Source organism: Diadema setosum, chromosome 1 (genome assembly GCF_964275005.1).
Source record: "Diadema setosum chromosome 1, eeDiaSeto1, whole genome shotgun sequence".
NCBI classification, from domain to species: Eukaryota; Metazoa; Echinodermata; class Echinoidea; order Diadematoida; family Diadematidae; genus Diadema; species Diadema setosum.
In genome coordinates this window covers 50,599,572-50,616,466 of record NC_092685.1, presented here as the reverse complement: position 1 = coordinate 50,616,466, position 16,895 = coordinate 50,599,572, and the positions used below count along the sequence as shown (strand labels likewise).

Sequence of the window (16,895 nt, the reverse complement as noted above, 5' to 3'; positions counted from 1 at the left end):
TTAAACGCCTATGCAACCAAATGAGCAAATAGAAAGGTTATTTAATTTTGTACCAATGTGTACATGAGATAATTACGAACTGGCGTATTCAGTCATTAAAAGTATGCGATCACGATCTTTCTAGTGGAATTGTCAAGGAAAAAGAGCTACAAGGACAAAATTATGCGTGGTACTTGCGCATAAACATCTTCAAAGTATCTTATACGCATCAGACTCTGGCAGTCAAAAATCCCGAGTGTGGGTCCAACTCCGCAAGTGCTAGGCAGTTGGATGGTCTTTAGCTCCGGGGAGAATGAACAGTCAATTTACGCCAGAGAGTGCAGGATGTACGGAAACGCAAGTCGAGAATTGTGCATTGTTGAAATCCACTTCGGCGTGTCAGCTGACCTCTGAAAGAATCTGTTGCCTCTGCCATTTTATTTATCAATGTGCGTTCACGTAAAGTCTACAGCGAACTGAAGAGTATGGTATACCTGTTCATCACGTATAAGTACAGCTTTTAATTGATAATCGAGGCAGAACCAAGGGCAGTGCACAGTACCGCCATACACTATGCTCAGCAAAATCTAGTTAGTCCGGATAGTTAGTATACCGGCCGGGTTTGTGAGCAGTTGTCGACGTATACACGAGAGGCTCACACACCGTCCTCATGGCAGAACCAGCCGATCACTACTTTCTTCCTGATGATCCTACCGCTTGTGACGCCGAGTGGAAGAGAATCCAACAAAATACCTTCACGCGATGGAGCAACGAGCATTTAAAAACTGTCCAGAATATCGACGATCTGGGGATAATTTACAATCTCGAGACAGATCTTTGCGACGGGCTCCGGCTTCTTGCTTTGCTGGAGGTGCTTTCCAAGAAGGAGGTCAGTCGGTTTAACAAGTCACCGACGTTCCGTCCGCAGAAGTTAGAAAACCTGGCGATCGCCCTCAAGTTTATAGAAGACCAAGAAATCAGACTAGTCAACATAGGTAATCTGACCAGTGGTATACCTTTTTCCATCGCGAAGACTTCTTTAACTTACGTTACGTGGATTTATAGTATGGGGTGTAGAGGAATAAAGGGGTGCTTACTTGCCCTCCCAGTTTTACCATTCAGCTGGGTTGTGGTTTGGGTAATGGCTGTTCCTGTGTTTTGAACTGATTTACACTTGATGCTCTGTCTTACTATGTCTGGCGAGGGGTTCCATTTGTTGCAACTTTTTAATACAAACAGAGGAAGACTAGTACGTAGCACAGTACACATGGATCTTGGTTTTCTCACTTACATGCTGTTTTGATACTATTAATCTGTATAAAGGGGCAAATGTATCAGTGCATCCTTTAGTACACAGCTATTGTTCTCCGATGTACTCGCACGCCGCTCGTGGAGGTAAAGTACTGACACCGACATACTGTATTATCATTATGATCTTTGAGATCATCTCTCTCTCTCTCTTGTCTGTACACACAAACAAACACACACATACACACGCACACACATACACACACACAGACACACACACAAATGCACACAGACACAGACACAGACACACACACACACACACACAAACACACACACTCTCTTTCATCTTTCTGTCTTTCCATCAGACGCTTCAGATATCCTCAAAGGCAACCTGAAGCTGATACTGGGATTGATATGGACCCTCATCCTGAAGTACCAGATTTCCCTTCCGATGATGGACGATAGTGGAAAGGACAAAGGTATTACACCCAAGATTGCGTTACTCAACTGGGTTAAGAGTAAGATACCCATCAGTAAACCCCTCCAGAACTTTAACAAAGACTGGAACGACGGACTGGCCCTTGGAGCCCTGGTGGATGCTGTAGCACCCGGTAAGTGAGAAGTGTATCGGGTTAAGAGTATACAAAAACATACCAAAGCCACGTGACCTAATCTACTGTTTCCACAAGGGGGTGACGATAACAATGAAAAATAATGATGATGATGATGATGAGGATGAGGATGAGGATGGTGATGATGAAGATGATGATGATGATGATGACGATGATAATGATATAATGATAATAATAATGAAAATAGTAAATACAATGTAGTAATATTAATACTAATACTACTAATACTACTACTTCTACTTCTACTTATGATAATAATGACAATACTCATAATAATGGAGCATTATCTTTGTAATGCCCCTGAACCGACTCTGTCCGAGTGCTCAAAGGGGACGAAAAATTCCTCAGCATGAAGAGAGAAAGAAAGAAACAAAGAAAATGGAGTAATATCCTAAATTGAACAGTTGTTTTTTAGTACTGTCTTAAAGAATCAACCGAGGAGATGATACTGATAATCTATATAAAGGAAACTTGTTCCATATAGAGAGGATCCAGTGTAAACAAAAGTCCCGTCACCTAACATGGTTTTTGTTTTGGGAACAATGAAGAGACATGTGTTGTACAAGAACGAAGTAATCCTGAAATGTGCTGCGGAAAATAATGAAGAAGTAATGCACGTGGAAGCAGATCTATTGAAGCAATGTAAAACAAGAAGTAACAGTTTAAATTGAATGCAGTATTGAACAGGAAACCAGTGGAGTGACGTACGTACAGGAGTAATATGGGAGTATTTTGGTGTAAGAGTAATAGTTCTAGTTGCGGAATTTTGGACCTTTTGCAGTTGTGACAGCTGACTGTGAGGCATAAAGGCGTTACCGAAATCTAAGCGAGATGAGATCAAACATGTACAATCTTTTCCATAACAGGTAGAGTGAAGTAATTACGAATAAAACCCAGATCACGAGGCTGATATCCAACAGATTTGTAGATGCTGTTTATTTGAGCAGACATAGACGGATATACATGTTGGAACCAAACATCACCCCAAATGTCTGGATGATGTGTTTCGTAAACGTGGAAGAATTCTCAAAGGACTTTGAGTAGCTTTTTCTTCTTCTTTTTTTTTTTTTTTGGTTTTAATCATGAAAACCCGTGGATGCTGGTTAGATTGATAGTCCTAGCACCACATTCTGTATTTCCCTATGCAAATGTACTACCTTGCTTATATGAACACTTTTTTCGTGTACAGGGAAGGTGCAGATACTCTTATTTCGTGTAATTTTCCGCATAACCGTCTTGTCTTCTTTTTTTTTTTCATCTTAGCTTAGGCTTATAGGCCTAGTCAGAATCAATAAATCAAATTCTGACATAAGATGTCACCTTCAAAAGAAGTTTGGACAAATTTTGAATAACCTGGAGAGCTGCCCTAAAAGAGAGAGAGAGTTTCGTCTTGTTCAGCACCAACTCCAATTCAAAAATCTCTTAGAACAAGAAAGTCGTTTGATAAAACGAACATTATGCCTTCTCTCTTTTACACTGTTGGCAAGGAATTAAACTCGAGAGTTTTTTTTTTTTTTTCTGGGGGGGGGGGATGGGTTATACTTTTGTACGGTATAGTGATCTCTTCGATGAAGTACTGCGGGCATTTCATGAAGTGTTTTGTCCGACAAATTCGTCAGACAAAATTTTGCTCTCAGCCAATCAGATGCACGGGTTTCAGTAGCTTGTAACAGTTTGTCAGAAAAAAAAAATGTGTTGATAATCAATTTTGTGGTCCCTGTATGCACCTCTAGGTCTCTGCCCGGACTGGATGAAGTGGGACCCAGACAATAAACTCCAAAATGCCGCTGAGGCAATGAAACTGGCCGAGATCTGGTTAGGTGTTCCGCAGGTACGTAAATCCATTATAATGCTGCGATTTTATATGCTGTATGTTTCTACTGCAATTTTTTTTTTCTGTTTACTCCGTTTTGTGTTTTGCAGCATCGTAAGGTAGAGTAATGATGATTATGATATATTTTAAGACACTGAAGTAGCATTTAGATAGTTTAATCATATTGGGTGTTATCAATGCGAAAATCTGATTGTAATTTTGGGGGGACATACTGTACTTCCAGTATTGTCAGATACCTGCATACCCATATTTGTATACATGGGTCGAGAGGGACATTGTAAGCAAAACGTACCAGACAGTACACTGGGACCTTAGACCTGTTTTTAAATCCACGTTCTTGTCCACTATACCACTGTCACAGAATTTGCCCGATTTCCATCCTTTATAATGGAAATAAACGGAACCAAGAAACTTTCATAACCTCTGAGAACTGTTGGCAGGCTGCAACTCATACAAGATGAAACGGAGGAAACAATGTGCATTCAGTTAACTCAAATATTTTAATTTTCTATAACTGTGACTTTTGGTTTTACAGCAAATTATAAAAGGGAAAAAACGAACATAAAATTCTTCCTGTTCAGTGGCTTTCTGGCTCTTAGGACTTCATTATGTTTAACTTAAATTATTTCACCTCGATTATGCAAATGGCTGTCGCGGATGTACGTTGTGTGACGATGGCTTATGACGACGACGTATGACGATGACAATGCAGGTCGATGACGATGTCGGTCGCTGACGGGGCCCCGTTACGCTGGTGCGGGTATGGACTGTCGCGTGGTCTGTCGTAGCAACTCGCCGCGATTGCCGTTCGCGTGGTTGCTCTCCCGACGGACGTCTTCGCGATGTCACCTCAGCATCCAGGAATGAAGTTCAGTCGACAGTCTATGCTCCCTTACTGCCTCGGAGCTGGTCGACATTCGACGCCTTTTATGTGCCTGCCTCTTGCAGTACCAGTGGGTCCTTGACCCTTCGAGAAACCAGGAAACCCTTCAATTATTAAAATAATCACATTACTTCAAGCCAGAGCACTGAAGCACATTCATATTACATTCACATCCTGACTGACGTTCAAATTACCTCATTATACAAATATATTCGGGCTCATGCAACCATAAATAACAACCATTATATTCTATATCACATATTAACTGGAGCGTTTATCACAATTCACTCTCACTTCGGATATCATTTACACAAACGAATGATTCCAATTGAAAATGTGAAAATTACAAAAATAATGCACTTACCACTATCTGTGGGTATCTCTAATTAATACTGACTGGGGTGGCGGCCCCTGTCACCGTTAGGCTGCGTTCACATAGAAGTATACTATTCGGGTATTCGGGCTCGTTTTTCGAGGGCACGCGAATAGCTTGGATCGAACGATAGGATTTCCTCACACCGGTTCACATAGGAGGGCACTATTCGAAAGTACCGAATAGCTGCGAAAAGTATAGCAAAGTGGGAATCGAACTTGTTCGATTTTCTTGCAGCGTATACCGTCTCTCGTTTATGAAATAATGACAATTTTGGTCTGGATTTGCCCTGTAGCAAAAATAAGCATGTAGACTGACATTCTGATGCAGTTTAGAAATTGTTAATAAGCTTTGCTAGGATGTAGGAGGAAGAAATCCTCACTGCATGGGATGGTGAGTTGACGGTGCGGGTGATGGTGTATTCGGGGCCCGAATAGCGAATAGCGAATAGCGAATACCGAATACTTCTATGTGAACGCAGCCTTACCGAGTGGCCATTTACAACGTGTCACGGAGACAGCACCACATAGTCCAGGCGCAGCGACCCAGAAGAAATGACTTCGTTCAACCCACCCCGCAGAAAAGGATTGACTGCATGGGGTGGTCGGTTGGACCATCTGGAACACCCCTAGGTAGTATGTGATATCAAATTGTGGTATCAATGAAATTTTACAGGCCATTTTAGTTGCGACATGACCATATTCTTCGAGGAAGCGTCTGCGCTTACTAAGACTACTACACGTACCACTAGCACTGCTACAGGCGCCAATGCCAGTGGTGCGTCTTATAGTCTTAGCGTACAAAGACTTTTTCCGCGACAAACATCGGTTTTTGCCTTTTCACGCTAAGCTGGGGTCGGTGTAGTGTAGTTTCCAGACGTTTTTATTTCGTCTTTATTTCTTCGAGTTGAAGCAAGCCAAGTGAGAGTGCATACCCAGCGATTGTGACGCCCGAACCGTTTTTTGTGGCAATCATTGAGCATGCACCCTCACTCGGCTTAGCGCAATACAGCGGGCTTCTGCACAATACACAAGCTGTAACTCAGAGAAATAAAGGCGAAATAAAAACAGCTAGAAATTAAGACTAGGGTCGGTAACGCTTGTCGCTATTGGGGCACTGAAAATGACAAAATTATCACAGTTTTTGCATTTATTTCACGAAGGATTCATCGAAACGCCTTAAAACTATATATGTGCATGTTGCTAGAGATGTCAGCAATACAATGGGATACATTGTAAGGTATAATATTGTGCATGATTACCATGGTAACCGGATGCCTACAGGTGATTGGTAACTCCCAAAAATATCTGGAATTTAGACAGGTTTGTTTCTTTTGCCTTTCGTGCACATCACTCATTGAAGATGAGCTCTACACTGTAAAATTAGTCTGGATAAAAAGGGAAAAGACGCCCAAGATTTTTCCCTCATTCTCTCCTCAGCATTAATTCATTACTGCACGTTTTGAATAAAATTTACATATCATGATATTTCACTTTATTCTCTCTCTCTCTCTCTCTCTCTCTATTATATATATATATATATATATATATATATATATATATATATATATTTTTTTTTTTTTTTTTTTTACAATAGCTAACGAACACAAAAGTACGCTTAATTCTTTGATGGATAATCCAGCGCACGTGTATATTCCTTCTTTAGAAAGGAATTTATCGGTATTCTTGAATAAACTTCCTTTAAGAACATAAACAATCAATAATTGCTTTCCTCTGCTCTTTTCCATGATTGTTTTGAATAACCATCGCTCTGTAAATACTCGAAAGAGCTACTATAGAATATTAGCTTTGCTTTCTGTATTCATCTTATTTTTAAGGGAAATTTGTGTCCATACATTATTAAAAACTATATACATTTGCCTATGTTTTGAAGTCAAATTTGTGTTGAAAGTACGACGGATGCAACTTTTTCATGCATTTTACTATTCGAAAATGATATTTTTCTTTCAATGGCCGTTTATTATGCCTTTGCTTACACATTTTGCTGTAACGTGAGAATGCTTCAAAATATTCTTCACATAATGTCGTACACTTTATGCAGAAGGAAGGACATGCTTATTGAGCTTTTTGAAATTATGGGCTTTAGTTTTTGAGTTATTGACAACTAAATTCTGATTGGATAATACTGGTTGCCATGGCAACAGGGAAAACTTTTTAAATGAAAATCAATAAAAAAGTGTGTTTTTTTATTGCATCTATAAGATAAAAAAAACAAAAACAAAAACAATGTTTGCAGCAGCAGGAGGCATTTTGGGGGTTACCAGTCACCTTTAGGCATCCGGTTACCATGGTAACCATGCACAATATTATAACTTACAATGAATCCCACTGTATGGATGACATCTCTAGCAACATGTACATATATAGTTTTATGCAGTTTTGATTATTTCTTCATGAAACAAATGCAAAAACTGTGTGAGTTTGTCGTTTTGAGTGCTCCAAATAGCGACAAGCGTTTACCGACCCTAGTCTTAATTTCTAGTCTTTTTTTCGTCTTTATTTCTCTGAGTTGTAGCTTGTGTATTATGCAGAAGCTCGCTGTATATATTGCGCTAAGTGGAGTGAGAGCAAACACCAGTGATTGCGATTCGGTCGTCACAATCACCGAGTATGCGCTCTCACTCGGCTTGCCTGAACTCTTGAAATAAAGACGAAATAAAAACAGCTAGAAACTACACTACACCGAACCCAGCTTGGCGTGAAAAGTTAGTTTGCAGGCAAAACCCTTGTTTATCGAAGAAAAAGTATATGCGCGCTAAGACTACTACACGCAGCACTGGCACTGGCGCCTGTAGCAGTGCTAGTGGTGCGTGTAATAGTCTTGGCGTGCGCAGACTCTTTTACGTTTGTTCCAACAAATCATGATGAAAAGTGGCCAGTAAAATTCTACTGACACCACAATTTGGAACCACATACTACCTGGGGATGTTCATAGAGGTCCCATCTACCACCTTGTCTGGTCAAACCTTTTCTGCGGGGTGAGTTGAACGAACTCCTTAATTAAGCCTCTTACAGGAATTAGCGCCTTGACTAACAGCGTGATGTCCCCTTCACGGCCTGATGTCATACTGCCGCTCCTTGCCACACATAGCACTACCGTGGTTCTACCGAGAGCGGTCTGGAATGTCTTCTATTGACATGTTAAACAGTTTGCATCAATTTACATGTTTAAGTGCTTATTTACAAATTCTATGCAAATTGACCCCAGTGGAGGAGAGCGTCTGTTACTCCACTCGTGACAACCACGATATATTATTGGAGCCCTTTGTTGTTCATATCTAATCGTTCTTTTTGGTCTCAAAATTTTCAAAAGCTTCTTAACTGATGAATCTATGACTGATTACTATAGTACAACTAACTTACTCTATCTATCTATTATATCTATGATATTACAAAGGTAATTACACCTGAAGAAATAACAAACCCAAACGTGGATGAGCTGAGTGTGATGACCTACGTGTCATATTTTCCAGAAGCTGTTCTCAAGCCAGGTGTTCCCTGCCAGAAACCAGTCGACACTGGGTAAAATTTTATCCATATTATTGAGTATTTCTATAATGTTTTTATCTATCTAAGCAGTGTGACTTGTGATGGCGCGAGCTCAATCTAAATCGCGGACTCACATATTCTCTGCAAGGATAGCGCCATCTCACGTTCGTTATTTTGAAACACACAATTCCCTTTGCTTCGATGTTCGTTAATCCAAAAATGAAATAGGGTTCCTTGATCCCAACACTTGGTGTGTTATTTCGAAGGTTCGTTTACTCGAAAATGAACAGTGTTCGTTATTTCGAAGGTTTGAATACGAAAACAAAAAGAAATTGCTTAGGGGCCTATATACTAACGAGCTTTCGGAATTACCAAGCTTCGTAATAACGCCACAAAATGCAACTACATTAGATTACGTAGTGAGGTTGCAGCTCACAAGTTCTCTGTTGATCTACAAACAAATCTTTACTCATTTTTTTTTTTTTTTGGACATAAAAATCAAACAGATAGCTTGAAACCTTCTGACCAATTTTTTGTTGTGCTGCCACAGCTTGTAGCAGTGATGTGATATAATTTCTAAATCTTCAATCAAGTTCTTGTGACATTTTAGTGCAAAACCCAATGGGAAGGTATTGAATTCGTGTTGTTATGACCTTAGCTAAATAGAGTGTTTCGAAACTTTAAAATTCCACAACTGTCCTGTTTTTACTGGTTTCATGAAAGGTTTGAAGATTTTGTTTGTTGATTCTTCACAATTCATCAAAGCCAAATTCTGTGGAACTGCACTCGTACTTACTAATTAAACAAAAGAGTTCAAGTAGTGCTCGATGAAAATCGTTTCTCTTCAAATGTGTTTTAAGACAGAACAATGCTGACAAATCAAAGTATGCTTTCCAAAAAGCTTTATTAATAATAAGCTTTTTATGTTTCTCCATTTCAGGAATGCACAGCCTGACAACGAATGAAAGCAAGTTCATCCGATGAAAGAACCCCCTGGATATTACTTTTATGGAAGATAAGAAAGAAGTGTTAGACCTCTTCTGTGTATCGTCTCTAAGTCAATTTAATCTCTTTCAAAGATTCATGCAAAATAGCAAGAATAATGATTTTACATCAACTTCCGTTTCGTTACAAAAGTAACAGATGAAACCGCACTCTTTAGATAATAAATTACTTGCTCTTCAAAGTCTAATGACCTTTGCTGCAAGTCCTGTGAAGTAACGAGAATCTTGGAATTACAATATAGGATAAAAACACAAGCACAATTTTGCCTCACTTTTGTGCCCACTTTCTTTTTACACCACAGGAAGAAGCATTTTCTTTCTAAGAAGTTATAAGACAGGGTTTCTTCCTTCACTGCGTCTTAGTCTTTCAGCACCTTGACTTGGCACGGTCGCCCTCTCGAAAATGACTCAACCGCCGGAATCGTCCTTAGTTGAGTTTGTGTTTGTGCATGTGAGATAGGGTATGTTTTACGGCAATATATTATGAACATTATATGTATATTGTGACAATATTTGGGAAAGAAGGAAATCAGTGTTTAAAAGTGGCGTTCAGATGTTCTAAATTACGATAAAATATCATATGCCTAGAATGTCTAATATCCAGAATTCTCGAAAAGTCTACAAAATAGATACTTACAGATGAAATGTACTGAATATTAATGATTTATAATATTCAAACATTTACGTTTACATCCTCCAGTTTAGATGTATTGCCTTTAACACCAACAGATGTACATACACAACACAGACAGAAGAACATCCACAAACAACCTGACACATACACACACATACACACATACAGTCAACCTCGACATAATCGGGACTGAGAAAAACACGTCGACTTACGCGAAAGTCGACTTACGCGTAAGTCGACATTTTGTCGACTTATAAATGAAAACTAATTCCCCTACACAGAGTGAGATCACGATGCGGATCGCTACCCAAATCTTTCTCCTTTTGCCGCCAAAACATACCTACTGACATTAACAACAATTATGTTTTAGTTCATGCATAAATCTCGCGCGGATCAGTAACGACAACGCAAATTCACAAATCTCTAGAGAGATTTTGAGAGAGCGGGATCGGAAACCTGGGCCCGTTTCTAGACAATGTACGTTTTAATGATTTGAAAAATCAAACGCATATTCCCCAAATTGCATGCAACTTTGCGATTTAAGTTCAAATGCATTGCTGCGAAGATATGCGTGTGAATTGGTATGATTCTGTCGAGATAACTTTTCAGTGCCGATTGAGTTGAAATATGATGTGTGATTTTCCTTCCCTAAGTCGCCATATTTGTTTTGCTTTAATTTCTATTGCCATACTCTGAAAGTGAATTGTTCTCGCGCTCCGATTCGCAACATTCTGACATTACCGCTCTGTACGGCGCGGACCAGTCTGAAATAAAAAGAAGAAGAAAAAGTTTGTTAATCCGAAAACGACATCTTTCAGATTACTAACCTTCGTAAAAACAAATCTCTTCCCAACGTCGGACTAATTTAACTTTGGTCTGAGATTTAAACCTTCGGCATAGCGAATTGTAACAATAATTTGCTACTATATTTTCATTGACATTTCGTGAAGCAGCATGCGTCTCGGTAGTTTGAAACGTGTAAATGTTGCGATGTCTTTCCCCTGCTAGTGCAGAATAAGTTCGGTCACGACGAAAGTTCCGTTACGAAATAAAAAATAATGCAAAGTCTTTTCAACAATAACGCACTTCCGTATAGATTTTTACGCGTTTAAACGCAGTTTCTAGTTTCGTACAAAAACCGCAAGTCTTTTCTGCAACGCTCTTGCGTTTTAAATACAGCGTTGCTTATGATTTGATGGACTTGCATTCAACTTTTAGAATTGCGTTGAAACGCAATTGAGTTTAAGTTTCTTACAATTTTCTAGTTTCGGATGATTATCAAACGCATGTCTTTTCAGCGTTCCGTGTGATTTGATGGACTTGCATTTGATTTCCGGGGTTGCGTTTGATTTTTAATTTTGCGTACGAAATAAAAAATGATGCAAGTCTTTTCAACAATAACGCACTTCCGTAGATGTTTAGAGATACGTTTAAACGCAGTTTCTTATAGTTTCGTACAAAAAAATAAGTACAAAAAGTCTTCTCTGCAACGCTCTTTCGTTTAAACATTGCAGCTTTGCGTGTGATTTGATGGACTTGCATTTGATTTTTAGAAACGCGTTTAAACCCAATTGAGCTTTGCGTTTAACTTTTAATTTTGCGTACGAAACAAAAAATAACGCAAGACTTTTCAACAATAATGCATCTCCGTAGGACCGTACATGTTAAGAGAAGCTTTTAGACGCAGTTTCTAGTTCTTACGAAAACCGCAAGTCTTCTCTGCAACGCTCTTGCGTTTGAATACAGCGTTGCGCGTGATTTGATGGACTTCATTTGATTTTTAGAGTTGCGTTTAAACGTAATTGAGTTTCAGGTTCGTACAACTATTTTCTAGTTTCATATTTACGATTATCAAACGCAAGCCTTTTCAGCAACGCACTTGCATTTATGTGCAATGTTGCACGTGATTTGATACACCTGCATTTGATTTTTAGTTGCATTTAATTACATAGAGTTGCATTTTAATTAATTTTCTAAAAATGGGCCCAGGTTTCTAATACCGCTTCGGAATAATCAGCGTAAGAATATTCGGATAAACGGAAACACCTATTTTATGTTCTGATAATGATTCTCTACTAGGACCTATAGGTTTACAAAATTTTTGCGTTTTGAGAATAACGAGAAAGAGAAAAGGGGGAAAGTGAACTATTTTGGGTACCACATGTAATTCTCCAATGTACTAGTAAATGAGTGTATGGCCTTTCTATTCTGGCGTACAAGACAATGGACGCATGGCGCGAACGCTACCGCGCCGTATACTAGCGAATTACCGGGTAGAAATGCTGCGAATCGGAGCTGAAAAGCAATTTTTTTTCAGAGAATGGCGATGATATTTTGAGCGAAAAAATTGTGTCGACTTAGACGAGGGAATTAACACGTATTTCAGCTCAGTTGGCACTCAAAAATCAGGTCGACTTACGCGAGTTGTCGACTTATAAATGTCGACTAAGACGAAATTTTCAAGGAATAACAAAGGCAAAAATCGGGACTTTTTTATCGTGTCGACATGAGTTTCATATCAATTTCATTTCAATTTATTTTCATATTTCTCACATATATCACAATAAAGTATATAAATACGAAAATTATACAGAACATAATTTAGAATGGAGCTTCACCGGAATGTTCCAAAGTTTGTCTTGGTATAAACACAAGGTCTGTATACATGCGAGTTAAACTAAGGTCATAATGCGAAAAATATGATGGGGCTTGCGTAAAAGCAAGCTTGTAGAGCCGCAGGTCCCGTGATAAAATCAGAATAGGGGAAATATGAAATAAAGATTTTTTAGACCATACTATAACTGGGGGAACCGATTAAAAAGAACAAAAATCAGATCAAATAAGTGTTACTAAATAAAATACAGAAAGGCCACATGTTGCAGCTATGACCTATACAAGAAATGACATTGGGAGAACAACGACTGAGATTGTAAGGAATCAAGTGGGTGTGAAAGTATAGATGATGGCGTAACAGTTGAATCGGTTAGGCCGGCTGGTATTTGTTGGCACATTGATTAATGTAATAGGTTTAGTGAGGTTACATTACACCGGAGTATACAACCTCTTCGGTAATTAGAGACGGTATTCACCCAATATGGACATAAAAATAAACTACTGGAGCGCCATCTCTTGTCAAGGAAAAGGCAAGTAGATCGCAACCGATCTCGTCCGTTGGACTGGATTCCTATCTTACTGGCAGGCGACTTCATAGGATGAGAAATTATGACTTTATTCTTAGCCCTCCACTTTTGCAGGGATGATGATATATTACCTAATCCTGAAAAGGGGGGGGGGGGGTATGTTGATTATAATCTAGGGATAAAGATTATTTTATTCATGAAACAATTTAGGCCTGTATTTAAGGTTGTAATAAACTTGACATAAGTATAATGAGAAATTATTTTTTTTTTTTGGTCCACATTCATGAGGGATGAGGGGATAAGGTGTCAAGGGTAGCACTCGTGGTTGGGTCAAAGGTCAATATCAAGGGCCAACCACTCCCCCTTCCCAGAAAATTACGGTTTTGCACAAGTCCAAGTCCTGGCAATGACCACTGTTACTCTAGCAAAGTATCTTGTATCGATAACACTTGAGGTAGACATTTATTTGACTGCTGTCATGCAGACTGTATATCGTACATCACTTTACCGGAATTCCAGGCATCGAACTCGGGGCTTTCTGTCCAATACCCGTTTCACGCTATACAGTCATTTTGGACTCGGGAGATTCAACGCGGAATCAAACGGGGAAAACAGTAAAAACAAAATTATTTTCGTATTAGCGGTTGAGTTCCCAATAAAAAGATAACGTTTAACACTAGCCGACTTCAATACAGGGAATGTTTTTCTTATCAGAAATGGTGTGTATGTACTGTGATTGTATGTAATGTATTGAAGCCGGTTTCGTATACATGCACTGTTGTTTGCTGTGTAAGGCGCATGCGTGAATATCAAGGTCGAATTGGCCAGAATCCGAGAAGTTTAGAAAGAATTTCATCAATGAGCAGGAAAAAAAAAAACGAGAGAGAAGCATCAATTCATGATAAAATGTCAGAAGCACGAGTAAAACCCCCTCTAGAAACTCGCGCTGAACTTTGTCTTGACGTATTGGCCAACAGCATCACAGACTTGGATTGGTGGTTCAAAAGTTCATTCCAGTTACAACGATGTATTTAGGATTTGAACAGACTAAAAAGCCACTTCTAAATGAAACAAACAAAAAAAGACCAAACAAACAAACAAGGGGAGGATAGAAGATGTTACCTGTTATTTTGCTGTTTTCATGTTTGAGATGATTTTAATTTTCGTCCAAATCTTAGGGATGGATGAAGCATCGAAGACTTAACGATCGAGACACCAAAATTGGATGCTTAGAACTGGTCAATGTTTGCCCTACTGAAAGTTCTAATACTTATTAGTCGTCCATCTCTGCCGGTGGTTTTCCCTGACACGCCCTTAAAAAAATGTCGAGATGTGATTGGTCGTGGGAAAGAAATCGGAAGCAGCCAATCAGCTTATCACAGCAGCGCATTTCACATCATAAACAGTTTCTACAGTTTACATCTCCACTGACTCACTCTGAACTTCCCCGATGCTGTCTTCCAACCATATTTTATGAACTTGGTTGAACATTGGAAGAATGGATCCGACCCAGGGGCAAATTTCAAAACTTTTCCACGCTTTTTTTTTTTTTTGTCACACATGTTTGAGGGAATAAGCTTCGAGATCTTACTGTCCTTGAGTATGAATCCCTCATTTAAGGAACGGTCTTACTATGCAATGCATACAAACTATAGCCCTTTCATCTCCATGAATCTGATTTTCTGAAAGTAACGGACCCACAACGCTCTGCACAACGTGGACGTACCCGGTAGTTTACTCCTTCCGGAAGTGACGTCACTCGCCTGAGCGATTCTAGTAGCCCAACAGGTGCCCTACTGACGTGGGAATACAGTCACCCCTACTATACACTAGCCAAAATATGAGAGACTCAAAGTAGAGAGCAACGTGAGATAAAACACTCTTTACCTAAACAAATATGACGTCAGTAATGTGGTAAATAGTTTGACAGGTGACGAACCGATTATGATATATTCTTTCATTCCGTCTGCATACATTATGGTCCAAAGTCCGTAGAGATCTTGCTCTCGCTCAACATTCACGGGTTATCACCCGTGTGCGTGAAAACTACGCAAACGACCGGCTGAAGTCTGCAGTGACACAGACGGAATGTACCACCACTGCACGTAGGTCACCTCAGCTGAAGAGCTGTAGAAATAAAAGGCAGATATGTTACACTTAGGTGTGACAAGTTCTTTTCATGTGACCAATACTTAAGCATACCTTGGAGGAAGAACAGGCATAGGAATTTAGGTTAATCCGTGCTGTCCGGCGCGAAGACTTTGTACAGGGAAATCTCATTCCACCTCTCTGCTTTAAATTGTTGCATCGATGCAAATGCTAAACGTGTGGTTCACAGAAACGCCACTTTGCACGTACCTCCCTACCAAAAGCATTTTCCAGAACAAGCACGAATAAAGCTTGGACTCTTTAAATCCGAGACATGTTATTTAGACTCTGACTGATTAGTCTTTCCTGTAATGATAATTTTATTTTTAGTTATCGCAGTTGGATAATGATATAATAGTATATGGTCTTCTTCAGCCAGGGTAGTCTCATTAGTCTTTAACTGCTCTGTAATACCAGAGGGCTCTGTCGTTAATTAACCAAGCAATACTAGGTACCCATTTAAACCACCTGGGTTAAAGGTACTGTTTACCACTGTGAGCAGTGATTTAAAAAAGTTCGAGTTATCACATTTGATGCATATGTGTAGGTCAGTTGTATCACAAAACATCCTACCATCAACATTTTGCAATAAAGCCTAAAATATAAGGATATATTTTCACTAAACCATAACTGTAGGCGGTTTAGTCTATACAAACAATTTTATTGTAAGTATTGTTCACATTCTTAACATTGATTATACTGATTAACTTTTCACACTGGTTGTTTCTATCCCTAACTCACATTTTAGAATTATTTTGAAGAATTTTAGAATTATTTTTATATGAGATGCAGTGCCAGTCACATGATAGTGTCACGAGTTCTCATTACAAAACTTTCTTGACACTGTAGACAGAGTACGAAACAGATAAAAATAATGCAGATAGTCACGTGGCACTCACATTTCAGGAAGTCTCTTTATTTTGCGCGCCAAGAAATGAATATTGTGAGGGTTTATCGTCTGGTTCTAGTTGCGTTTTTGCTTCTGAGAACTGACCATTTCTGGCCGCTCCCTTAAGAATTAACGATTGGTAATTGCACATCTTACAGGGAGGGAAGAATGAGTCAAAGTTTGGCAAGAAATGCATACATTCGACATACTTCCTCACTTCCGAAAATCGTGAACGTAATTATGACGGGTGTATGGTGCAGTCCGTAAAAAAAATAAAATAAAATAAAGATTTTACACATGGAACTTATTCCCCTCCGCCCCTCCCTCCCCCCCCCCCCCCCCCCCGGCCACTTGAATAGCGCACGTTGCTTTGCTTTGTAGTGCAAACGTTGGACAAGATAAGCCCTGCTATCGCAATTTTGATGTAGTTAAGACAGAACAAACAATCTCCATTTTACGTCAAACTTTGCGAGAGACCACACGCGTTTGAACCCTCCGGATGAACGGCAATATTTCGAATACTCCAACCTTCACGTAGTTTATACATCCGTTATTTCAACCTTGGTTATGAAGCTTTCATATTTCCGGACTGAGCGAGTGAAGACATAATTAGACTACAAGA

At 39.3% G+C, this 16,895-nt stretch overlaps 1 protein-coding gene across 1 annotated transcript; it reads left to right on the top strand.

Annotated features, from left to right (window-relative positions):
* The first annotated feature begins 649 nt into the window (after positions 1 to 649).
* On the top strand, positions 650 to 9,423 carry LOC140245459 (filamin-A-like). Its single transcript, XM_072325063.1, has 5 exons — positions 650 to 974; positions 1,593 to 1,838; positions 3,593 to 3,690; positions 8,367 to 8,491; positions 9,399 to 9,423. The coding sequence occupies exons 1-5, from the start codon at positions 650 to 652 to the stop codon at positions 9,421 to 9,423; spliced, it is 819 nt and encodes a 272-aa protein (XP_072181164.1).
* Positions 9,424 to 16,895: the final 7,472 nt, after the last annotated feature.

Coding starts and splice junctions, on each gene's coding strand:
- LOC140245459 (XM_072325063.1), top strand. CDS start 650: ATGGCAGAACCAGCCGATCACTACTTTCTTCCTGATGATCCTACCGCT. Junction 1,839..3,592: donor GGTGGATGCTGTAGCACCCG/GTAAGTGAGAAG, acceptor ATGCACCTCTAG/GTCTCTGCCCGGACTGGATG. Junction 3,691..8,366: donor TCTGGTTAGGTGTTCCGCAG/GTACGTAAATCC, acceptor GATATTACAAAG/GTAATTACACCTGAAGAAAT.